Source organism: Neovison vison, chromosome 8, assembly GCF_020171115.1.
Source record: "Neovison vison isolate M4711 chromosome 8, ASM_NN_V1, whole genome shotgun sequence".
In the NCBI taxonomy this organism is placed as follows: domain Eukaryota; kingdom Metazoa; phylum Chordata; class Mammalia; order Carnivora; family Mustelidae; genus Neogale; species Neogale vison.
In genome coordinates, this window is record NC_058098.1 from 59,631,021 (window position 1) to 59,657,362 (window position 26,342).

General features: G+C 41.9%; 1 protein-coding gene across 5 annotated transcripts in view; it reads left to right on the forward strand.

The window, feature by feature from the left end:
• Nucleotides 1-26,342, forward strand: part of IL1R1 (interleukin 1 receptor type 1) — a 73,237-nt gene that overhangs the window by 41,692 nt on the left and 5,203 nt on the right. For 3 of the 5 annotated variants that reach the window (XM_044263743.1, XM_044263744.1, XM_044263745.1), the window contains 10 exons: nucleotides 7,268-7,344; nucleotides 8,863-8,954; nucleotides 10,273-10,339; nucleotides 13,122-13,356; nucleotides 13,464-13,653; nucleotides 14,444-14,612; nucleotides 16,525-16,590; nucleotides 21,724-21,841; nucleotides 23,564-23,715; nucleotides 25,906-26,049. In XM_044263743.1, coding sequence (XP_044119678.1) covers nucleotides 10,279-10,339; nucleotides 13,122-13,356; nucleotides 13,464-13,653; nucleotides 14,444-14,612; nucleotides 16,525-16,590; nucleotides 21,724-21,841; nucleotides 23,564-23,715; nucleotides 25,906-26,049 — 1,135 coding nt within the window. In that variant the 5' untranslated portion in view covers nucleotides 7,268-7,344; nucleotides 8,863-8,954; nucleotides 10,273-10,278. Of the gene's footprint in view, nucleotides 1-7,267; nucleotides 7,345-8,862; nucleotides 8,955-9,142; nucleotides 9,165-10,272; nucleotides 10,340-13,121; nucleotides 13,357-13,463; nucleotides 13,654-14,443; nucleotides 14,613-16,524; nucleotides 16,591-21,723; nucleotides 21,842-23,563; nucleotides 23,716-25,905; nucleotides 26,050-26,342 lie in introns of those variants that run through there. The other 2 variants (XM_044263746.1, XM_044263747.1) reach the window with 2 other exon arrangements.

Here is a 26,342-nt window from a genome sequence, read left to right on the forward strand (position 1 = left end):
CTCTGATGAGAAATGGCAGGACTTGACCACAAAGCAAACAAACTAGCATGTCTGGGGGTGCGCCCAGACACCGGTGTTTTTGAAGCCCCCAGGTGGTTCTGACGTGTAGCCAGTGTGGACAACACTGATGTACTTTCCTGCCGGCTGTAGGAGAGGGGAGACCTGGTGGAGCACAGCCATCTGTGTCTTCAAGATGGAAAGAAAGTGCTCAGAAATAAAAGAATTACTGGGATGGAGAAAAGTGGGACCTTTCCCCTGCAGGTCCCCATTTAGGAGGAGCAACTTTAGGCTGTCTTTTAAAATGATTCTCCATTGTCAGTGCAGTTGGGTCACCGAGTTTCAGCTGGACTTAGGATGCTAGTAGGAGGTGGGGGAGGTGGCCTGTGCACCCTGAGTTCTGCACATGCAACTTCCCAAACCAGAGAACATTAAGGACCCCAACAGATACAGCCTATGACTCCTGACCGTGAGATCAATCAAGAGTTACATGCTGTCACTTTGATCAGTACCTCTCAGCTAGTTCGGAATCCCTTACCCCCTTTAATGCAAATATTTACAGTTCTGAAACGATATAAGAAAACTTATCCATAATGGAATTTCCAACTAGTTAGTATAATAGCTAGATGTAAAGAATCACTGTGTGGATGGGTGCTTGGGCAGAGCCAAACTAGAATCCAGCGAAACCACTTAATGTATCATGGAGACTAGACTATAGGGTCGCAGGGGATGGCTCCAAGTGTGGTCCGGAACAGAGGCATCCTGGTGGGGATCCAAGTACCCCTGAATGATGAGTGACTTTTGATCAAGGTCTAAGGTCTATATGGTAGTCAAATCTAGTCTCCTCTCTGTTTTCACAGTAATCACATTCCTGGAAAATTCAATATGTCTGAAATGTGTGCCAACAATGTATATTCTATGTAAGTGTAGGATAGAATTAGGCGCTGGGCTCTCCGAATGGTAAATGATGTGCGTGGCTTGGAGGTCATGTGGTACAAGAGAGTCTTTACTTTGCGGAACTGCCCTGCGTTGTTCTGGAAGTGACTCTACTACTCGGTGCTTCTTTGTGATCACCCAAACTCTCCCCTTCTCCATACTTTCAAAAGTGCTCTCTTAGCAGCCATACCAGCCTCTTTGAGAACCAAGGGTTTCCCCCTCATCACTTGGGAGTAAGTGATTAAAGCCCTAATGTCATTTTGCACCCTAACATAGCAGGGTGCAGATGGGATGGAAGCCAGCCATCCAGAGTGACTCATGTTGACAGTTACAGGGTCCTATTGGTGGTGATGAAATCAGGATGGTGGGGCCATGCGCTGTGAAATGTGGCTAGTAAGGGACACAAAGGAACTTTGGGGGAGGATAGAAATGGTCTGTATCTTGATGGAGAACTCCTGGGGTATATAGTTGTTACAGTTAATGGAATTCTACACAGGTATACCATATTCCCGGGGTATACAGTTGCCACGGTTAATGGAATTCTACACGGGTACACTGTATTCCCGGGGTATACAGTTGTCATGGTTAATGGAATTCTGCGTGGGTATACTGTATTCCTGGGGTATACAGTTGTCACAGTTAGTGGAATCCTACACAGGTATACTGTATTCCCAGGGTATACAGTTGTCACAGTTAATGGAATTCTACACTTAAGACTTACTATGTGTTTCACTGTATGCATATTATATCTTGGTTAAAAACAAACAAACAAACCAAGAGGAGTGAAGACAAGGAAAAATTCATGTAGAGAATGTCTAGTCCCCCATGATTACCTGTAACACTCACTTTGAGAAACAGAACTATTGTGGTGGGCTGGTGGGCGATGCTTGGGGACAAGCCCTGGGAGGCAGGATTCAGGTATGGAGCCCTTGGCAAGTGGAATGGGAGCCGTGCAGGAGGGCTAACAGGGTCAGGCAGATCACTTGAGAGGAGACAAGGGCTGGGAGAGCAGAGCCTTTCCCATTGCTGGGTCTGGTTGCTGTGGTCCAGGAGCACAGGTTCATTGTGGAGAAATGGACATTGTGTGAAAATTCAGTCCAGCTATCAAGAGGCTCTGGTCTGGCCATTCCTGTCCTTAGCCCTCTGCTGATGGTAATCCTGTCCCTCTGTGCCTTATTCTTCCCTTTTCTGTTAAAACCCCACGTGAAACCACATCTGGTGGGTTCATGCTTTGTCATAGCTGAACAACTTGGACAGTCTAGTGACACCTAAAACCTTTGTGACTATTTTCCCTTTATCTCCATATCCCTGTGCATGATAGCCTTTGATGATTAAAAAACTTTTCTTGTCTCATTTGTGTGAGTAAATAAGCCAGATGAATCTGCTGTGAGCCACGCATTTGGATTTTCTGATAGGAAGATGGCCAAAATTTCAGTGTTTCTCAGACCTTCTGGGATGATGAGTGTTTCTATTGCCTCCACCATGGGTGTGGTTTTATCTACTCATAGTTCTGTAGAACTCTTTCTCTGGGGGAAAATCAGGGGTAGCCATGCTGAACGAATGCATAATAGGGTTTTAGGATGTCTGTGTATGGTAGGGTATGTGTTACTCTTCTTTGCATAACAGAAATGGTACTATTATACTGTGGTAACTCCCAGACTCCTTTGTGTCCACATCCTTGGTCTCCTTTCTTGAGCATGGAACCATCCTGGGGGGCCTCCTTGATATTAGGGCGAGGTTGCTCTGTCTGGCCCCATGGGTGTGATGTTGTGTGGCTCTTATGGTTCCATTTCCCATGACTAGGACTAGGTAGAGATGATTGTTGTCTATGCAGGACAGTGCCTCCCAGATTTTACCAGCAAAGGACTCCTCCTGAGAAATGAAAAGTAGATGCTCAGTCTAGCTCTCTAAAGTGGCTCCCTCAAGGGCCATTTCTTTGATGACTCATACTTTAGCTCTGGGAGATTTTTCTTTCCATTTCGGAATATAGCTGTGTTTTCTCTAATATAAAAATGACTCCGCCCAGAAAATCCCTGAGGCAAATCAGTATCCCAGGAAGTTAGATTCAGAGTTCCCTGGCTGTCTACAGCTTCTTGGGAATTTGCAGGCTCTAGATTAAGAAACAGAGACTGGTGAACCATGAGAGACTATGGACTCTGAAAAACAGTCTGAGGGGTTTGAAGTGGCGGGGGGGTGGGAGGTTGGGGTACCAGGTGGTGGGTATTATAGAGGGCACAGCTTGCATGGAGCACTGGGTGTGGTGAAAAAATAATGAATACTGTTTTTCTGAAAATAAATAAATTGGGAAAAAAAAAAAAAAAAGAAACAGAGACTTGTGTAAGCCCAGAATGCTAAAGAATTTTCCACAATCACATGGCTCTGTGGCTTTATGAGTAAGTTCCTTTATACATCTTGTCTTGAAAACTGACATTTGTGGTCTTAACAAAACTGGAGACTCTGTAATTGCTGTTTGAGTCCTTATAACAGGTGAAGATCATAATTATAGACTTGCCATGCCCCATTCTCCATATGTGTTCACAACGGTTCTCAGCAGAACATGGAGATTGTGACAATTTGTGAGCTGAAGAACCCGCTTTCCTCTTTGCTTCTTTCAGGGACTGTCCACAGGCCCTTCCCAGTTACAGTTAATTAGTCAGAGCCCAATTCTCTATTTTTCTGTTGTGTCAAATATACATATATACATATGTCGAATAATACATGGGATGGGAAGTCGTATTAAATGATGCTGTGTATGTATTTGTCAGGCACTCAGTGTGAAGACTGAGCTGGTAGGAGGTGGAAATGTGGAAAGTACCAGTACGATTTCTGTTTAAATTTCAGATGTAGGGCCCTTCAGGTCTTCGAAAGGAAGAAGGGGAGGAGGCTTTTGCTGGTGTCATCTCTCTCTTCTTGGGTTTCTACAGAGGTGTGGCTCCTGCGGAACTACCCTTAGAACCAAGTCAGAGTGGTCCCCTGCAGGCCCCATACTTTGGAGGGTCCTGCACTGCTTCTCAGCTGGCCTCGGGCCTCAGCATGGCCAGGAGTCTGTGGGGCTAAAAGTATGTGCCTCCTTGGAGCCTGTGCACACCAGCATGGCCATAATCGAGGCACTGGGACCCGGGAGATTCCTTGTCCAAACAGCCTGGGCAGAGCACACGCACAGGTCTCTCCCCCTGTGAACTCAGCAACCACCATGCCTCCCTGGTCTGCCGAGTGGCCCGGGCTGTACGGGTGGGGGGAGGGTAGATTTGCATGTGGGATGTCTATATCTATGCACTCTCAGGGCACCTCATGATATGTGACGGAGCTGGGGGGCCATCTAGGGAGTCCAGCTGGGAGGCTGACGTGGACAGGAAGAGCACAAGCCACGTGGGGGACTCGTCCGTGCAGATGCTCTGTGGGACAGCGCAGCCTGCTTCCAGAACCTCGTGCCCGCCGCCCGCCTCCCAGAGGTGGACCCACAGGGGGCAGGTGTCTTCCTGAGGTCTGGGATGTATCTGATGCGTGCCACCTCTGTCCTGTGCCTGGCTTCTGGCCTGGCAGGCAAGACACACAATGTGGGGGAATTCCTCAGGAATAAGAAGGAAATTCCTCAAGGTTGTGGGAAAATTCTTCAGGAATAAGAAGGCATTAATAGAGGAAGGAGAGGAAGGCACCCCTTCCCTCTGCACTGGAGCCCCTGGGCCTTGTGGAAGCCTCGTGGGTTCTGGCGGCTGTCCCTCCATCCCCCAGCTGTCACTTTCACTGCATCTGTGCAGGGTATGGAGTTCCTCACAGACGGACAGGATGGTGCTAGGGGATGAGCGGATCTTCTGTTGGGGGCCTGCTCATCATTAACCCTTTCACCCCATCTCAGCTTCTGTAGTTGAGTGCCTGCTGGAGTCAGCTGTGCTCCGGTCTCATTTCCACTTTTCTCTCTAACAAACAAGAGGCTTCGCACATGCCCGCCGTGTGCCACAGAGCCATGGTGTGTACCAGTTTCCAAGTACATTATGATCACAAAGAGTGAGGGGAACTGTACTCCGGAAGTTCATGATGGATTGCTTTTTTGCGTGATGGTCATAGAAAGCTCTGCTTCCTGTTTTCCTACCTGCATGGGAATGGACCAGGCTGCTGGGGGCGGCGGGGTGACCAGCCAGGGCCCGCTGTCATGCTGGGGCCCGGTTTGGTGTCAGTATCTCAGGGTGCCCCCCCGCCCCCACCCAGACCCCTGCACTCCTGCTGGAATCGGCTGTGGAGCGGATGGTAGGCAGGGTGGAATTTCATGTGTAATACAGTTGTCACTGCCTGTGAGGGTAGGAAAGGAGCCGTGTGTGTGTTAATTTATTGCGAGCATTAATCCTTCTCTCTCCCTTCATTCTTTTATGTGGAAAATTCCTCTGAATAATAAATAACACAGTAGAATAGATCTGTGACTTTTTTATTGTCAGTACTTTCTAAAAATATATTTTGAGTTTTATTTGTAAACCGATTTCAAAAATCACAGCAGTTTGCCCAGTTGCCTCTGGACAAGGGAGGTTGACTTAGCCAGTATCCTTCTGGAGGGAATTGTGCCCAGTGTCTGGTCCTGCTCCTCCTGCTCTACCTCAGCGTCCTCCCTGGCTTCCTGGCTCTGCAGCCTTTGTGTCACCCTGAGGTAGTAATCTTCCCTTTCCAGTGTGGTTCCCAGCCTCATAATGCTTCCCCTAGCATTTCTCTTCTCTGACTCACACTTAGTACCTGTATTCCAGCCTTTCTCCCCCTTGATTCGAGGCCAGGTTTTCCTCTCTGTGTAGTCTAATGTGAAGATGTTGGGTAGATGAATCTTTCTCTCCCGTCCTCGCTTCCTTCCTGAGCTCTTACCACAATACAAGAGAAGTAGGATGGGGCCTTCTTCACAAGAGTATGTAAGGGAGAGGGAGACAGTCTTCTCTGTACCTTTCTCTCCTGGCCCAGTAGGGAAGGGCAGCCATCAGGGGAGCCCTGGGTCCCAGAGCCAGAGGTCTGAGGCACCAGGTGCCCTGGTCAGGTGGAACCTATGCGACTTGGTGTTTCTGGCTGTGGAGGAGGGGGAGCGTCTATTGGCGCCCCTGGGAGAAGCCTCACATCAGAATCGGCTCAGAGCTGGTGGGAAGTCATAGGAGAAGCAGGAGGGCTGGGAAGGTTAGAACCAAGTGACAGGCCTGGGGAGCCCTGTGGAGACAACACGGAGGGAGAAGGGCAGATTGCAAGGAGCAGAAGCCATGAACCAATAGCAGAGGATGGGAGAAGAGACAGTATCTATAAAAGTTCTTTTAGAGACTTTCAGGGCAAAGAGGAAGAGGGAAAGGGAAGTGGTTTGGGGGGACTTGGGAAGTCCAGTCTGCTAGAGGTTTCCTGGACTTTCCAAATCCATTCATTCCTCTTGCCCATCCTTCTTCCTGTCCTCACCCTGTTCATTTCCCTGACACTTTCCCTACAGGTCCCCCCACCCCATGCTATGCTCATTTCTGGGCCACACTGATGGAGGTGGGCGGGGCAGTGTGCTTCGGACAGAGGATGGAAGATCAGGGAGCCTTTGATTTTGTGTTTTATTTGATGTGGATAAGCCTCTGTGCCTCTGGCCCCTTAATGTGATGCTGTGTACTTTCCTGTAAACCTAACATGAATGGTCAGGTGCTTCTTAGTCCATTTAATCTAAGCGGAGTGTTTGGTGCTGCATGAGTCAGGCTGTTTTACGGATCGGACATGAAAAGGCCTTATGCTTCAGCCTGACCAGTGTTGCAAAGGCCTGAGGAAATCAAACAGACCTGAAGCAAATACCAGACTCCAAAGTATCCCAAGTAAACCGTAAAAACCAGGGAATGGATGGTGGAATGCCTATAGGGCACATCACAATTCAGCTTTTCGGGAAGTTCTTTCAGATTCTGCCATCGGGAATGCAGGTGTATCGATAAGCTTGCTAGAAGGAAGCCTGAGGACGCACAGTGTGCCTGTCCTTAAAAAGGTCCTGTTCATGTTCTTCCTGGCATCTGGTTCATTCTCTGAGCTCTTTTCCCCCAGGGCATACAGTGGCGAGGTCCCACACGTGGTGGTGCCCCCCTTCTGCCTCCCTGGGTCAGCTAAGTGCCAGGTTTCGTGCAGTTATTCCAAGAGTGGTGGTGGTTGTCAGCCTCTGGGTATTCCTCACCCCCCGCCCCTCAGTTTTCTGAAACCGTTGTCTCAGAGGACTGTGGAACGTGGTGCCCTTTAAACATGCTGACTCAACTTTTGTCAGTTTGTTTTGGTTGGTTTGGACACTTCTCAAGGTCTGAGCAGCGGTCGGTACCTCGAAGCTCCCTCACTGCAGCTCACACTGGTGTGCTTCCTTCTCCAGGTAGAGTCGCCCCTTGAGGATGCTGACTCCGTGCTGAGAAGCAGGACCACTTCACCCAAGGAAGAGCCGTCTCCAAGGTAACGGTTGCTTCCCTCTCAGCCGGCCCGTGGGCCGTTTCCCATAGACGGCTGGAGTCTGTGGCCTCAGCTTCAGGTGATCCCGGTGTGTCTCTCAAGGTGCACAGAACGTTCTGTTTGTCTGCCCACATTCCTCTGGGACAACTCCGTATCTGATTTCTGAAGGGGTCTGTGGCCTCACTGAGGGCCACTGCTCACCCTCTTTCCAGGGTCACTTACCGATCACTAAGGTTATGATCGGTGTGCTGTCCAGTTTCAGCACATTCCGGGCCCTGTGTCCGTGTCACTCAGCTTTTAGTGGCGCTCGGAGTCTCCGTTTCTGTTGGAGGTGACACTGCTAGCTAGCCCCAGCAGACCCAGGCCCAGTGGTGCTGTGAGTGACATCTTTTGGGCCTCTCTTCGGACTGTCTTGTGCATGCTGGAACCTGTCCCTCTTACCTGGCCCAGCCCTCACTGGTCCTCACCTGAGTGAATCAGGGCTGGTGCATCCCAGACCCGCTTTGTCACCCCTCCTTTCGCAGGCCTCTGAGCACTTCTCAGATCCACCGCCTTTCTGCCTGTCCTTCACTGCTGGCTGGCTCAGGCCACATCCGCTCTCATGTGGACACCCTCTCACGGCACCCTGCTCTCTCCACCTACCCTCTTGTCTCCGGTTTGTATTCCACACAGGTGCCAAAGATCTCTGTGAAATCTGATTGTATACCACCCCGTAGCGTAACACCTTTAAGTGAGTCTCTTTTTTGCCACCTGCGACTTGCAGTCCCAACTCCAAGCTGGGCTCTGTGTTCTGGGCACTGTCAGCCTCCCCAGCTTTGCTTCTTGGCTTCCCACCTTCCCACCTTGGCTTCCCACCTTTTATGCTCCAGAAGTCGATGTGCTCCCCACCACCTCCTAAGGTTCAGTAACCCCTTCCAGGAGCCCTCCTCCAGGCTGAGTTAGGGCCCTGGGCTTTGCTCTCCCCAGAGACACCTCTGCATCATTGGATAACTCTGTGGCCCTGCCTGCTTTCCCCGCTGGCTGATGAGCTCCTTGAGCCAGACCCTGGTTGTTATTCCTGTGTGTTCCCAGGGCCACGTGTAGCTGCAGGCGTGCAGTAGATAGTCAGCATGCAATTGCTGAATTCAGCAGTGACCGAATGAAGGGATGAATGAAGGGATAACTGGAAACACTTCACCAAAGCTTGTACTTGTCATCAGCACGGGGGTGGTTATGATAGCTTACATTTGAGGGTAACCATTTACCTGACGATTCAGTGCCCCTCATACGTGACAACCATTTCACCTTCAGCAGGTGTCAACCACAAATACTGCTCATGTCATCCCTGTCTTGTCAAATGGGGAATGGAAGCATTGACCAGAGGATGGAGGGATGTGGGGGGGAGGGGATGTGTGGGACGCAACTGTGATCACCTGGGGCTTATGCCTAAATGGTGGCCATCTTGAAGAGTAGCTTCTTGCTTTATTTTTTAATTTTGTTCATTATTATTATTATTATTATTATTTTTGTCTCTGGCTCTAGCACTCTGCCTTCAAATAGCACAACACAGATGCTGTTGAGAGACTTCCTCACTTGGCCAGCCTTTCAACTATTGGCAGTGCAAGTCTAGTCAGGTTTGGCATCATCCTTGAAATTTCTGTGTTGTGTGGGGGGCCTAGTGGGGTTTGTGGTAATTTTTTTTTGAAGATTTTATTTATTTATTTGACAGAGATCACAAGTAGGCAGAGAGGCAGTCAGAGAGAGGAGGAAGCAAGCTCCCTGCTGACAGAGAGCCCGATGTGGGGCTCAATCCTAGGACCCTGAGATCATGACCTGAGCTGAAGGTAGAGGCTTTAACCCACTGAGCCACCCAGGAGCCCCTGTGGTAATTTTTGTCAGGAGCATGGTTCATTTAGTCTCGGGTGCATCTTTACGTCCCTCACTTTCACCGTCCATCCTTGGACATACGACTCTTAATCCCACCTCATGGCCCAGAGCTGACCACCTTGCCCCAAGATTCTGTTGAGAGGAAGGGCCTGCTCTATCCCCTGGTTTTTCTCAGAACAGTTCTGGGACAGGCAAAGCAAAACCTGGACCCAGGGGGTTTGGCTTCCGTGTTCCACTATCGGAGTGGGAATGGCTCAGTGATGATCTGACTGCCCCCTCACTGGTACATATGAGGGAACTGAGACCCAGGGAGCCATTGTGTCTAACACCACACTGCCCTGCGGTGGCAGGCCATTAGCCTTGGACATGTATGAGTCAGCATTTTCCCACACTTAATTCAGAATTACATCTTGAGATATAATCTGTATAAAACTCACCCTGGCACCTTCTGCTTCTTCTCCCATGCTTAGTAATCAAACAAGTCCGATCTTGTAATTGCATGAACTAACCACTGGCACTGTTCATTAAGTTTCCTGATATCGTTACATTGTTTCAGATAACTAACACCAGCAATTGATGTGCCTGGAACTGGCCACTGGGAAATATTTTAACCCTTTATTTTCTGCCTCTTTATCATGGAGCCTTAAAACACACACTCACACAGTTACAGAAAGAGCTAATAAGCTGGGTTGCTAGACTTCTTACTTTAATAATCTAAATATAGTTTAGTAAATATAATACTAGTATATAATATAATATATATATTATATATTATATGTATATAATATAGTAAATATAATAATGCATTTAATCTGGGCAAACGTGGGGAAGGCTGGTTTATGTGAGTAAAATGTCAGAATTACAGGATATTTAAGGAATGCAGTCCTCTTGCCGTGAGGTAGGTTCAGAAGCAGGATCACATTGAGACAGGTAGACTAATAGCCCATCATCATGACTTGAGGATGAGGGTGGAAGCAGGTGGGAGTTAGTTTATATGGTTTTAGAGATTTTTCTGGAATAATAGCATTTTAATTCTTGTTTCACATCCATTCCTCTCTTTTTCAGGAGAATATGAAACTGTTACTCAGGCTTGTTTGTTTTACAGCTGTACTGATTTCTTCTCTGGAAGCTGGTAAGTTAAGCATTTCCTCATTTTCTTGTCTGCTGAGAAGCCCTATTATTTAGAATACATGAAGTATCTTCCCTGACAGAGTCAGTTTTTTCTCCTCACCTGTTTCTGTTGAATCCCAGAACAGAGAGCCTCCTGATCACAGAATTGTACTATACATTCCTTCACTTGTGATTTGGGAAATTGAGGCACAGTGAGGCTAAGAGCCCAAGCTCACATAGCTAGTGTCAGAGCAGCAGCTAAGCTCCAGGCCTCCAATGTCAAGGCCAGGCCTTCTCCAACTTTGTTGCCGATTGAGGAGTTTGATGGGAGATCCTGGCTTTCATTCAGAAGAGGTGTTAAATGCAGCCATTAGGAACCCATAGCTGAGAACCATCCAGAGACATCTGGATGTCTCCATCCAGTTTCTTTGTTTTTGTTTTTAGCTTTTTTGTTTATTTATTTATTTATTTTTTAGTCTGGCTTTTTTCTGTCAGCATAATTATTTTGAGATCTGTTCATATTGTATAAATGGATAGATATTATTTTAATACATGGTAGTTGTCTGTTATATGGGTATATCCCCGTTCATTTATCCAGTCACACTTGATGGACATTTTAGCTATTTCTGGTTCTTGACTATTCAGAGTAAAGGCACTATGAAAGTTAGCACTCAGGTCTTTGAGTGGACTTATATTTTCATTCCTCTTAGGTCAATATCTGAGAGGCGGATGGCTGGGTCATATGGTAGGCTTATATGAAACTTTCTAAGAACATACTAAAGTGTCTTCCAAGCAGTTGTACCATTTTATATGGTCACCAGCAGTAAATGAAATTTCCACATCTCACCAACACCTGATATTGTCCACCTTTTTGATTTTAATACTGAAAGAAGTAATAGTTGTTTGTAATTTTAATTTCCATTTCCTACTAATGATAGTGAACTTCTTTTCATGTGCTTTTTTGCCATCCGTATATCATAATTCACTTTATCTCCTTTGTCTGGTTTATGCTAATAGCTTATCTTTTTTTAAAATAACTGCTCTCAGGCTTATGGTATCCATCTTTAACTTACTGCTGTCTACTTTTAAGTGATACTATACTATTTCACATATACTATAGAAAACTTAGAACAATACACACCCACTTGTCCCTTCTTGAGCTTTGTCAGACTGTTCCTATGTTTTATTTCTTTATATGTTATAAATCTCACAATACTCTTTAAATTTTTACTTTAAAAATTCAATTATCTTTAAAGAGATTTAATAATGCTATAGCTTGAGGTTCACTAATCTTTTTTTCTGTAGTGTCAAATCTGCCATTAATCATATCCTATGTATTTTTAAAGTCAACTTTATAGTTTTCATCACTAGAAATTCAAGTTTTAAAAAAATATTTTTTTTGTGTCTCAACATGTTTGATCTAGTATCTTGAAGAAATGAAGCACAGTGGCAATAACTATTTTAATCTATTAATTCTGTGATCTGTATCATTTCTGGGTCAGTTTTGATTGATTACTTTTGTATTTTTTTGGAAAGATTTTATTTATATATTTGAGAGATTGAGAGAGAGAGAGAGAGCATGAGCACAAGTGAGGGGAGGGATGGAGAGAGAGGGAGAAGCAGACTCCTTGCTGAGCAGGGAGCCTGATGCAGGGCTGGATCCCAGGGCCCTGAGATCATGACCTGAGCCAAAGGCAGACGCTTAACTGACTGAACCACCCGGCGCCCTGATGATTTTATTCTCATCATTGATTGTATTGTCCCACTTCTTTGTACACCTCATAATTTTTTATTGAATGCTAGACACTATAGATTTTACCATTTTGGGTGCTGGGTGTTTTCGTATTACTAAAAATGTTCCTGAACCATTCTGCTACAGGGTTGTTACTTGGAAATAGTTGATCTTTTCAGGTTTTGCTTTTAAGCTTAATTAGTCAAGATCAGAAAAAGTCTTATCTTAGGCCTAATTTGCTCCATCTACAGGGTCAAAACCCTCTGGGTTCTCTACCTGATGTTCCATGAGCCATGAGGTTTTCCATTCCAGCTGCTGAGAACAGCAGTATGTGGTCCAGTGGATATTTACTCCAATCCTTTTGGCAATCTTCACTCTGACCTTGGGTAGTTCCTTATGTGCTTATACTAATTGGTACTCAGCTAAAACCTTGAGGGAGACTGTACAGATCTCCAAAACCCTCTCTCTGTCTATGTATCTATACATCTCCAGTCCCTTTCCTGCTCTGTCCTCCAAACTCGTGGCTTACCTAGATTTCCAGCTCTGTCTTCTCCATTCAGACAGAACCCTGGTCTTGTTTGTGTTTCCTCCTTACAATGTCATGACCTAGAATCTTTCTCTAGACAGTAACTTGGGAAAATTGTAGGGTTCACCTACTATCTTTTCCATCTTTCTGGCATTTCTGTCCTTTGTTCCTCGATGTTCAGTGTTTTGAATATTTCATATATGTGGTCCATTTTTTCAGTTGTTCAGGTGACAGGGCAAATCTAGTCCATTTTGTACTGAAGCAGGTCTCTCTCTTGCTGTATTAGCACCAGTCTTTAGATGAATAAAGAGGGGATAAGAGAGGCTAAATAACTTTCCCAAGGGCACACAGATAGTAAGTGGCATGACTGGATTTGAATATAAATCTTTCAGTCTTCCAAGATCATGCCTTTCGTTATAAAGCTGTTAAAACTCATATATAATATGAATTGATACATTTTATGATTGATGCATTTAAATGTCAATATTGCATGAAGAAACGGATGAATTTCTCACAGACGTTGCTTTCTCTTTTTCCCTTTTCAAGACATATGTGAGGAACAGACAGAACGGGTAATTTTAGTTTCATCTGCATATGAAATTGATGTTCGTTCCTGTTTTATTAACCCAAATGAAAAGAAAGACCCTATAATTTGGTATAAAAATGACAGCAAGACACCTATATCTATGGATGTAGGTGCCAGGATTCATCAGCACAAAGATGAGCTTTGGTTTGTTCCTGCCATGGTGGAGGATTCGGGGTATTACTTTTGCACCATGAGGTAAGAAAAGAATCGATATGTTGCAGACATGTGTTCTGTGTGCCTGCAATAGGTAAGGACAAAACATTTTTAATTGTACTGAATTCAACTATTTTGATTGATTTTAGGAATGCAACTTACTGCCTCAAAATTAAAACAACCATTAGGTTTGTACAGCATGAACCTAACTTGTGTTACAACACAGAAACTATCTTTACGCAGAGACTACCTGTTGCAGCAGATGGACAACTTGTGTGTCCCTATATGGACTTTTTTAAAGATGAAAATAATGAGTTACCAAAAATACAGTGGCAGAAGGTAATTTTATATTCAATATGGTATTTTATTTTTCCAGCAAACAGAAAAGTTTCCTGACCTAGACAATAGGGTGAATCTGCAGTGTACTTTTTCATTTGACATATTGGTTGCTTTTGCATGGTGAAACTTAATAGGAAATATATATATTTTTTAAATTGTTAGACTGCATACATTTAATGAAAGTCTTACTTTCTGTTAATTTTATTTAAAATTGGATTGGGTAGCATTCCACTTCGTGTTTTGGTACCTTTGATCTACCTAGTTTGTTGGAACTTACATGGGGAATTGTCTTGTTAGAGGTTAAGAAATACAAAATAATTAATATCAACACAGAAAGGAAGTACGGCATTACTAAGAAACTATGGCATTAGCATTCTGCCCTCAAACGTGTTTTCCTTGCAGAGTAAATTTGTCTTCACTTGTCTTCAAAGTGCAAGGCTCATAGGCATAAAGATTTAATATCCTGGAAATGTGATTAGGATTATTGCAAACAAAAAAGTACTATATTAAAACTCGTACACAAGAAACATAGTCATATATATTCATATATGTGCTCAGTTTGCAGTCATGTGTTTGGTGTAAAACGGGTATATGATGATGATTATTATAAATTTTCCTGAGGTTTTCAATTCATATATCTATGGATATATATGAATATGTACATATACATACATTCACACACCCCATGCATAAAATATTTGCCAATATGGAAAAATGGAGTTTCTTTTGCTGGTAGGCTGGGGAAAATCATTAATTGGTTTTAATACTTCCTTCCTCTCCATCTTTCTAGGATTGCAAACCTCTACTTCTTGACAATATATACTTCAGTGGAGTGAAAGATAGACTTGTTATAGCAAATGTGACTGCAGCACATAATGGGAAATATACTTGTGGAATATTCTACATGTACTTGGGAAAGCAATATCGTGTTACCCGGGTTATAGAACTGAAGACTATAGGTGAGTCATAGCTCTAATCCTAGGAGTTTGAATCTGGGAAGGCCCAGAAACCATGGTTCTAATGGTACCTTCATTGTTCAGGAAGAAACTAAACCCAAGAGAAGCTTGATAACTTGCCAAAGGTCGCATGGCTTTAGCTTTTTTGTTGCTAATACTGTGTACACGTTTTGCATTCCTGCTTCAGATGCAGTGCTAATTAGACAGACGGTAAGAGCTGTGTTTTCCAACTGAAGTAAGAAGCTTGTTCTTTGCCATAGCTGAAGATGGTTCTTCCAGAGAGCTCTGGGGTTTCTTGTGACTAGAGTATGAGAAAGGGCAATCCTGAGTGCTTTTGCTTGGGGAGTCTGAGTGTCTAGCAGTAAGGAACATCTACTTGATCTTGATGGGGGTGGATGCTAATGGGCTTTGGAATGTGTTGCATTCCTAGAGTGTACTGTACCTCTTGTTAGTTTCTTGTTAGCTTAGTTACTTTCTTTCTCTAAGCCTGTTTCCTCCTCTGTAAGATGATACAACCTTCCAAAGTTGTTGGGAAGATTAGTGACCGAGTATGCTCAGCCTGTGATCATGTGCCTGGTGCAAAACAAAGGAGAAATAAATAGGCATTGATAATTATTCTTGTCAATATTCCCGAGGCTTTCAGTTCTCTATTAACTGTGTTTCACCTTAAAAGCAATTTTACAAGAAAATGCACTCCTACAAATTACCTGGGAATGGGCTGAATGCTCAGCCTTTCTGTAAATAGATTTTGTAAACTTTCAGTAACAAGAGTTCCTCTAACCATGACTTTAAAAGTTAAAGGGACCTTATTATTGGTTATGCTGGGACAACTGGCATAGATGGGGACTGTCTCACGTAAACCCTAAACACAATCACCCTACACAGAGATAACTTTTCTCAATTCTCTAATAACTTATATATTTCAAACATTAATTTTATTGAAGCAAAATGAATTCCTTGCCTAGTTCCTATAAGCATTAGTGAATTATAATTTTCAATGCTCCTTACATTACAACCATCTTAGCAGCTGTGGGGTAGCTCTGGTTTGTCTTTCTTGATATACAGAAACCAGACCAGCAGACAGAATTTTAGAGAGAACTAGGGAATTTTTTTAATAGGTCAAATATATTTTAAATACTCTGTCTTTTCTGATCCCTTTTATAGAAATAATATACTTCAGAGAAGAGGTCATATTTTGTTTGCATAGAACAGACTCAAAAATATCAATTGAGCATCTACTATATACCAGGCACTGTTCTAGGTGTACATTAGGGAACAGAAGAGACAAGATCCTGCCCTAATGGAGGCTACTATTATTATTATTATTATTATTATTTTTACTGTGGTGGAATACTGGGCATTTCAGTTCATAGTTTCTCAGGCTTGGCCACAGACGAACCTTTGAAGTCAGTCTTCTTGGAAATAAAACACAGACGAATTTCTGGACCTCTTTGATATTCTTCTGCCCTTTTAAATAAATTCTGCCAAATCGCCTGGCATTGCACTCTTGGGTCATGACTCCAATTACTAAAGAGAAGCAGGTTTAGCGCGAGTGGTCTGTCCGGTTCATGCATCATCCACGGAAGTCCCTCTCCACAGCTACTTGCTGTTCCTGACTTGCTTCGCAAGAGGCACTTGTCTGGAGTCCCTGTCATGTGTGTGTTTGTAGCACCAAACTCAATGGGTTGCGCAGGGCCCAGGCTTACCAGCGGGCATCGTACTTAGCCGTGACATCCACGTTGGCCTCTTTCCTTCATCTCTTGTCTTCTGTCTCCTGCCGTCTACGCTTTGGGCACGCGGGGACATATCTGGCCCGCTGCCACGGTATGTCTTCGTACATTTTGCTAACGGTTGTCATCAGTTGAGATTCTGATCTGTAAGAGACTAAGAAGCCCTGTGGATGTTTGTCTTTCAGAAGAAATCAAGCCTCTGAGGCCTGTAATTGTGAGTCCAGCTAACGAGACGGTGGAAGTAGGGCTGGGTAAGTGGGTTCCAGTCACCCTATGCTGAAATCATTATTTTGAACTCAAGATAAACTCTACCTTTGCTACACATCACCAAAACCGTTTACTGAGTAGATCTGTAATTAGTGGGAAAATAAAAACAAAGTATGTCTTTAAATGTTTCTTTCAGTTTCCTGCCTCTCCTAGCAGAAATCTACTCACATCTGATTTGCCCGCCCTCACTTTCCTGTGGATGTTTATTACCCATGAAAACATCAGCCAAAGACTAAGTTCAACAGGACTAGAAATGAGAAATGTAATTTATCTGACTGGCATGGAATGGATTTCTTAAGATCAGAACTAAGTTTTTAGACTGAAGTATAGGATATCAGACCAAAAAGGAAAAGTATTTTTCTAGAATGACCACCAAGTCAGTGAAATGTTTTTATTTCAAGAGCAAAGACATAATCCTATAAGTATCCAGACCTACTTTATACAATCCAGTAACCACTAGCCTTATGTGGCTATGTACATGTAACTTTAAATCAAGTAAATTAATTAATTTAGTTCAATTAAAAATTAGTCCTTCAGTCATGTTAGCCATATTTCAAGGGCTTAATAGCCATATATGTCCAGTGATTACCATATTAGCACAAACATAGAACATTTTCCCCATCACCGAATGTTCTCTTGAGAACCACTGGTCCAAACATAAAAACAGATTTTGGTATCAGAGGATCAAAAGCCAGGCTGGCATGCAAAGTTCTTTTCTGTAAAAGTCACCGCATGAAGACAGTGAATAGCTGTACGGAGATTAGAAGGTAAACATTTGTGACCACAGAGATCACAAGTAGACAGAGAGGCAGGCGGAGGGGGCAGTGAGGGGGAAGCAGGCTTCCTGCTGAGCAGAGAGCCCAATGCAGGGCTCCATCCGGATCATGACCCAAGCCGAAGGCAGAGGCTTTTACCCACTGAATCAACCAGGTTCCCCCCTTCTTAGTTTTAATGCCACAGATCTATTGTATATCTGATGCTCTACCATGGCACTTTGCCAGGCCACAAACCATTGCAATATCTAGGATTTTCTTGCCCTCTCCCCACGAACCACTTTTTTTTTTTAATCTTTTTTGTTAAAGATTTTTTTTTCAATTTATTTATTTTCAGAAAAACATTATTCATTATTTTTTCACCACACCCAGTGCTCCATGCAAGCCGTGCCCTCTATAATACCCACCAGCTGGTACCCCAACCTCCCACCCCCCCGCCACTTCAAACCCCTCAGATTGTTTTTCAGAGTCCATAGTCTCTCATGGTTCACCTCCCCTTCCAATTTACCCAAATTCCCTACTCCTCTCTAACGCCCCTTGTCCTCCATGCTATTTGTTATGCTCCACAAATAAGTGAAACCATATGATAATTGACTCTCTCTGCTTGACTTATTTCACTCAGCATAATCTCTTCCAGTCCCGTCCATGTTGCTACAAAAGTTGGGTATTCATCCTTTCTGATGGAGGTATAATATTACGCCCATGAACCACTTTTTATCCTGTTGGCCATAGCTTCTGTTTAGAATTCGTGTTCTAGAGGCATACATTTTAGGCTTCTGAAGTTCAGGTGGCATTGATCTCCAAATCTAAAAAATAGCTTTATGTTAGGAAATAATTATTTTAATATACCCCGTTGACCAGATGCACACGTCACCCTGTCATATGATTATCCTGAAGGGTGTCAAACAAGCTTATGCTAAGGTTCAGTACCAATAAAATGACTTAGAAAAATAGAACTGGGGGATACTTCTTTAACTTAATAAATAACATTGATTCAAACTAATAGTTCCTAATATTCTTAATGGAGAATGACACTAGTGTGAGACGTTCTACAGGCATAGACCCTCCAAGCAAAGATGCCCAAATAACACATCATTGCTTTACATATTCTAGAAGTGCCCTGTTGATACCATCATACATAAAAGAACCAAGGCATGCTTACTGTAATGGAGAAAAGGACTTTATTATTTGCAGATCATATAATGTGTGTACTACTTTCACGAGAGTTACCAGGGAGAGGTTAGAATTAATATTAATTGGCCAGATACAAAATTAATATTCAAGGTGTAGCGGTGGTGTGCTGTGGGGAAGAGATGGATTTGTAAGTCCCTGAGCGAGGTCCTGCCTCCCTGAGACCACTACTGCGGGGAGGAGACTCTGGGTGAAGCCGTCATCACTGTGTTTAACCAGGAGGCAAAACCTTTAACTGGGGACTTGAGGGATGAGAAGGAAAGAGCGTACATTAAACTCAGTCACTGGACACGGTGGCAGTGAGATTCACTTTGAAGTGACAGTGGTGGACGACGTATCTCAGGAAACTCAAAGAATCCTACTGTCAAAGACCGGATGTTCCTGTGAATTCACTCAGGTTTTTCTTTGAAGGTCAGAGGATTGCTTGATAATGAGTCCAGGGGAGCTGGGAAGGGGGGGAAGATGTGATTGAAGTTTATCAGGAACAAACAGGGAGTTCATACCACAGTTTAGATACTATTTTTATTTTTTTCTTCTTTCCCCTCAATCTTCTTTTAGTTTCAAAAATAATTCTTTTGTCATGTGGTGTTCAAGATGGAATTGAAGACTGGCCCCTAACCTCCTTGAGGCATCTGGTGGTGTGAATTCTGTTGTCCATTAGTCATTATTGTTTGTTTTCCTGGCGCTGAGTTTTGGTGATGAAACCTCAGTTCCTGTCGCCCTCTCCTTTTTACAAATTACACATGTGCACAGAGGGGCCACCCTTTTCCAGGACTGTGCGTCTTCAGGCTTGTGGTAAATAACTCGCTGATGCTAGTGTTCATAATGGCTTTCCGACTGGCCCTGAAATTCTGGCTCGTGATTACTTCCCTTCTGGACGTGTGGCTTTCAGTAGGAGGTGAAAGTTTCTCAGAGAACTGAACTGTGGAAAAATGGTCTTTCCTTAACTTAAAGCTGCTTTTAAAATTTGAGGGTCGGCCCCAAAGAACAGGGATACTGGGCTGAAGTTGAGGAACTGTAGAGATGGTGAAGATAGGGACTAACTCCAAAGATGGCTTCACTGAAGATAAACCATTTTAAGATTAAAGAAAGATCTTGTCATAAGACTCCCCCAAATTCGTGATTTTCATAAGTAGTTAATAAAGTTTTTAATGCAGAAGTGTATGCAACAGAGCACTGCTCTTTTTATTTTATTTGTACTTTTGGGCCTAGGTATAGGGGTTTTAAATGTCTATACCAACTTCATTAAAATAAAAATATTTTGTAGAAGCAAGCAAGTGACTAAAATTGATATTCTAAAATGGTAAACGTGTTTGGCAATAACCAGCTAGAGAACATAATGGGCAAAGAGATCCCATTTGCAACAAGTCATAGAGCTGTTTATAAAATTCTTAGCAAAATCTTTAAAAAATATATAGGATTTATAGGGGAGAAAAAAACCGCATAAATTCTGACCTCTCAGGAAAATTGAGACTTAAAGCTTACATATCGACAAAGAGTGGGAGTGATGTTATTTCCAATGGGGAGAAAATATGTTCTTAGTGGAAAAAAATCTAAAGCGATATACTGTGTTTGTGGTATTAAAAATTCACGGGGAGGGAGGCAGTTAGGATAAAAATGTCTTAAAAGGCTCCAAAGGGGAACAGTAATGAAAACAATCTTGAGAAACACTAAATTAAGGAAAACTGTAATAGAAATGATACTAACATTTACCCTAACATTGCAGTAATTAAGATTTGTGGTACCACTGGTATCAGTATACACATTCAAATCAAGAAATTCTCAAATAAATAATTTATTTTCTAATAAAAGTGGCATTACAAATTGTTATTCAATAAGTGGTTCTGAAATGATCAGTCAGCTATTTGGACAAAAGCCTTAGGTTAAATCTCTTCCTCATACCATACCCAGTTATATTCTAGATAGAGTAAAGAACTAAAACAATCAAAACAATAAAAAAATGAAAACATTATATATACCTCAATGAAAATGTACATAGATATTTTCCCGATTTTAGAAAAAATTGTGAGAATAGATAAAACAGAAATTTGACCAAGTAAAAGATAAAAATATCTATACCCAAAGAATTTCCATAAACAAAAATAGAAGGAAAGCAGTGAACTCTGAACAGTATTTGGAATAGTTTTCATGCATGATAAAGAGTTAATATCATGGCTATTATAAAGAGCTCCCACACAACAGTGAGGTTTATATGAGACTCAATTAAGTAATGGTATAACAAGTAGTTCTTTTTGTTCTTTTTTTTAAGATTTTATTTATTTATTTCACAGAGAGAGAGATCACAAGTAGACAGAGAAGCAGGCAGAGAGAGGGAAGCAGGCTCCCTGCTGAGCAGAGGACTCTGCTGAGCGGGACTCGATCCCAGGACCCTGAGATCATGACCTGAGCTGAAGGCAGCGGCTTAACCCACTGAGCCACCCAGGCGCCCATTACAAGCCGTTCTTAAAGGCAAATAAATACTAAACTTATAAAGGACACGTCCATTCACCCTGATTTCAAGCAATGCTGTTGAAAATTTAGATGGAATTTTTTTTCTCTTGTTGGTAAATGACCAAAAGTATTTGGAATCTGGGGACTAAGGGGATAAAAAGCACTCACTTATACTGCTGGACAAAGTGATGTTCTATATAGTCTCACTTGGGTCAGGGGGGCTGGCTTTTTAAATCTGTACTTCCAGATTCAAAGTAATGCTTCAGTATATGTACAATATTGATGTGCAAGAATAATCATTAGAATATTAATCCTAATAGTGAAAAAATTAGGAACAAATTGTGTTTAGCAATAGGAAAAGCATCAATCATAATGTATTTGTATTATGGAATAGTAAACGGCCTTGAAACAGACTATTTTGGAAGGCTGATCTAATGAGCAGGAATTCCCAGGATACAATATTTGCAAATGGTAGACCATAACACTCCTTTTTAAAAATTACATGCGTACACAAGAGAAGATGAGGAATGAGAGGCGTGAAGTTACTAATCACAGTTATCTCCAAGTAGTGGGTTTAAGGGCAATTTTTTCTTTTTCTTTGTACTTTTCTATAATTTAAAATCTTTATTCAATGGCCATTTATTAATCTAGAAAGATCAGATAAAAGTCAATTGCTAAGATTAAAAATACATTGCTTTGCAGGATCCAAGCTGCAATTAATCTGCAATGTCAGTGGCCAGTTTAGTGACTCTGTCTTCTGGAAGTGGAATGGGTCAGCAATTGATGATGACGACTCAGTGCTGGCAGAGGAATATGTGCTGTAAGTATGCTAAAATATGTAACAGAGAAGTTTTGGTATTAAATTTCATGTCACGAAATGTATACAACCTTGATGGTTTAGTTGGATAGCGATAGTTAGTTGATGGGCCCTTGATGCTTTGCTGTCCCTGTTAGTTTTGCTGAGCTAAACAGGACTTATAAGATCTTCTACACTTCGGGTAAAAGTACATGTCATTGTGGTGCAAGTAACAGACCACTTGGAAGGCTTTCTTTTGAATTTGGATAAATATGTTATAACATTCCAATGAAGCAACTTTCCTGAATTACCCTTCATGTTGTTCTGCTTTTTTTTTCTTTTTTTTTAATTGTGTTATGTTAGTCACCATACAGTACATCATTAGTTTTTGATGTAGTGTTCCATGATTCATTGTTTGCATATAGCACCTAGTGCTCCATGCAATCCATGCCCTCCTTAATACCCGTCACCGGGCTAGCCCATCCCCTCACCCCCTCTCCCTTCTAAAACCCTCCGTTTGTTTCCCTGGTGTCCATAGTCTCTCGTGGTTTGTCTCCCACTCCGGTTTCTCCCCCTTTATTTTTCCCTTCTCCTAATGTCCTCCACGTTATTCCTTATGTTCCACAAGTAAGTGAAACAATATGATCACTGACCTTCCCTGCTTGACTTACTTCACTCAGCATAATCCTCTCCAGTCCCATCCATGTTGATGCAAAAGTTGGGTATTCATCCTTTCGGATGGCTGAGTAATAGTCCGTTGTGTATATGGACCACATCTTCTTTATCCATTCGTCTTTTGAAGGGCATCTCCGCTCTTTCCATAGTCTGGTTATTGTGGACATTGCTTCTATGAACACTGGGGTGCATATGGCCCTTCTTTTCACTACACCTTTATCTTTGGGGGTAAATACCCAGTAGTGCAATTGCCAGGTCATAGGGTAGTTCTATTTTTAATTTTTTAAAAAATATTTTATTTATTTATTTGACAGAGATCACAAGTAGGCAGAGAGGCAGGCAGAGAGAGAGAGAGAGAGGAGGAAGCAGGCTCCCTGCTGAGCAGATAGCCTGATGTGGAGCTCGATCCCAGGACCCTGGGACCATGACCAGAGCCACTGGCAAAGACCTTAACACACTGAGCCACCTAGGCACCCCTATTTTTAATTTTTTGAGGAAATTCCATGCTGTTTTCCAAAGTGGCTGCACCAATTTGCATTCCCACCAACAGTGTAAGAGGGTTCCCCTTTCTCCACATCCTCTCCAACATTTGTTGTTTCTTGCCTTGTCGAGTTTGTATTCTGGTTTTTTAAAAAGTTTAGGAAGGACTCGTTAAGTGGGACCAAGAATCAGGGGCTCCACGTCTCAAGTTTCTAGTGGCTTTCTGTTTCCTCTCTAGGGATCAACTCCCGACTCCTTAGCATTCTCCTTGGTCATCTGCTCCAGGCTCCTCGTCTCATGCATTCTTCTCTGTGCCCTCATGGTGACTAGAATGCACATCCATCTTTTTCTTCTTGGAAGCTGGTAATTTTACTTTGATCTCTGCTTCTAAGTCTTTTACAGACAGTGGTCTTTGCGCTATAAAATCTCAGATCAGTATTGCTAACAGCCTGATGATTATTATTCCTGTGCATAGGGCTGGTGATAATTTCTGCTGCAATTCATATGGTGAATAAAGAGATAAACCATGTATATGTGTCTCAGTTATGGTTTTCCCTAAACAACTTCATTTATTCTCTCTCTTTTGAACAGAGTGAAAAATCCTTCAGAAAGGGGAAAGGATACAGTCATCACCATTCTTAATATTTCAGAAGTGGAAAGTAGGTTTTATCTATATCCGTTTACTTGTATAGCCAAGAATACAGATGGCCTAAGTTCAGCATATATCCAATTAATACATCCAGGTAAACAACAGAATATTTGAAATACAATTTTGGTTTACTGTTGCAAGAGTCTATGACCTTGAGGTTCGCAGTGCTGTTTCCTCTGCCTGGAATGCTTTTGGAGTCCTCTTAACCTGGCAAACTTCTATTCTTTCACTTGTCAGCTGTACCATTTCTTCTCCTAGAAGCTTTCTGTCCTCTTGCCTGCCCTTAACAAGCTCTCTGACCAAACATACAAGGTTAGTGCCTCTGTTATATACTTTCAGAGAACCCTATGCCCCTGTCACAGTATCTGTCATACTTAGTTTATTGATTTAAATTCTGTAATGGTGCTGACCAGTTATCTTAATAGTCATTCTATTTCCAGAGCTAGTAGTGACTAAATTCTGGCATATCATAGGTATTTAATGAACATTTTAAGTAAATGACAGCATAATAGACAGGGGAAGCCTAAATACCCACTTTCCAGAAAGGATGTCAGAAGTTACTGGTTTTTTTTCAATTATGTAATCAATTACAATATTAAAAATATTTGTGAAATATTTTGATTATTTATAGTTGGATTAAATTTAGGGTATTTATGAATATGTACATGGGAGAAAATTTAAAAACCTATAGACAAACTATTAGAATTAGAAATGAATTTAACAAGATCACTAGTGCCTCTCTACATGTAAACACATATATGTATATACATATAGTATTTCTATGTAGTCAATAAATACTAACAACAAATAGAAATTAAACTTAAAATATTAAATTTATAATAGTATCAAAAATTATCAAATACTTAGGATGAATCTGACAAATGCTATTTAAAATCTCTGTGATACAAACTAAAAAAAGTCATTGAGATAAATTAGAAAAGACCTAAATAGGTAGAAGGATATACAATGTTCATGGATTGAAAGACTTTGTATTATAAAGATATCAGTTCTCTCCAAATGAATCTATAGATTAAAAAAAAATTCCAAAATTCCAACAGTATTTGTGCAAGTTTGGGTATGTGTTTATGTGGGTGTGTTGTTGTGGGCAGGTTTATTTTTAAAGTCATATGGAACTGTTAAGGGGCAAGAATAATCAAAGTGATACTGAATAAAAATAGCAAATATGGAAGATTTACACTACAGGTATCATGATTTTGTGTGAAACTACCATAATTAAGGCTATTAGTGTGAACTATCCATTGGGCCAGTTGGATATTGGTCTGAAAAATGGTATATATCTTGATTCCTATTTCATATTTAAATCAGCTGCAGATGGATCAAAGACCCAGATTGGGAAGTTAAAATAATAGAGCTTTGAAACTCTCTCTTCTGGATGCCTACATGAGCCCTGACATATAGAAGGCACTTTTTTCTTCTTTCTTCTCTACACCATACCCCCTTACCTTTCCTTCACCTTGCTACTCTGCCTCTCCTCCACTGTAATCATTGGAGGGAATGAAGCTAGAAGAATGTGGAAGAGTGACACATTCTGTTTGGCATTCCTAAGCCCCTTCTTTCCTTTCCCCTAGACTTCAGCTTTCCCCACCTGATTCTTATAGCTCCAGAAACTTCTGTAGGGTTTTGAGCGACTTTGACTTGTTTTACTCTGAAGTGCTCTATCCTATGCACTTTGGCACTTTTTCTGTGTTATCTTGTATAGTGGACCTTTGACTAACATGGGAGTCAGGAGCACCAGCACGTCTATCCCAGTCAAAAATTCGAGTATAACTTCGAGTCCTCAAAACTTTACTGCTGATAGCTTGCTCTTGACCCAATAAACAGTTAATATATTTTGTATGTTATGTGTATTATATACTGTGTTCTTACTATATGGTAAGCTAGAAAAAAGAAACTGTTATTAAGAAAATCATAATTTATAGTAACTGTATTGTTAAAAAAAAAAAAAAGAACTGTATTGTAAAAAAAAAAAAAAAAAGACCCATGCAGTTCAAACCTGTACTGTTCAAGGGTCAACTGTATTGTAAAATTTAGGTGGAAGTTTAATACAGTGCACCTCAGTTTTAAAAAGTATCTATTCTAGATGGCTTTGTACATTAGTATGTTTTATTAAGTGATAATAATGAATATGTTAATATTATCTGGGATTTGGGATGGCAGAACAGTCCCAAAAATGGTTTCTCTGAGATGATAATATTTAATTTGGTATGTCCAAATTTTTAATTCTTTTGGTTCTAATATCTTTTTTTCCTCTTCTCTGCTATAGTGCCTGATTTCAGGAAGCACACAATTGGTGTATTTGTCATGTTAACAGTAATAATTACATGCTCTGTTTTCATCTACAAAATATTCAAGGTTGACATTGTGCTTTGGTACCGGGATTCTTGCTATGTTTTTCTCCCCCAAAAAGGTATGATTTTGTATTCTGGGCAACTTTTCCTTGTTGGAGAGAGGGGGTCGTTAAGAGATAACAGAAGATAAGTGAGAGGCTTTTTACTTAAATTTTAAAAATGAAAAGTGGCATATACAAGCATAGTAGTTACTCTTACACATCATTATTGTTTGGGGACTGAACAGGCTGAATAGCATTGCTTTGCAAGTTCCTGCTTTAGTGTTCCTCAGAGAGGGATAAATAGGCATTTCAGAGCATTTGTTTGCCGGTCCAGTTTGGTAATGGTGAGGGTTGGCCCCTTGCTGGGTAGG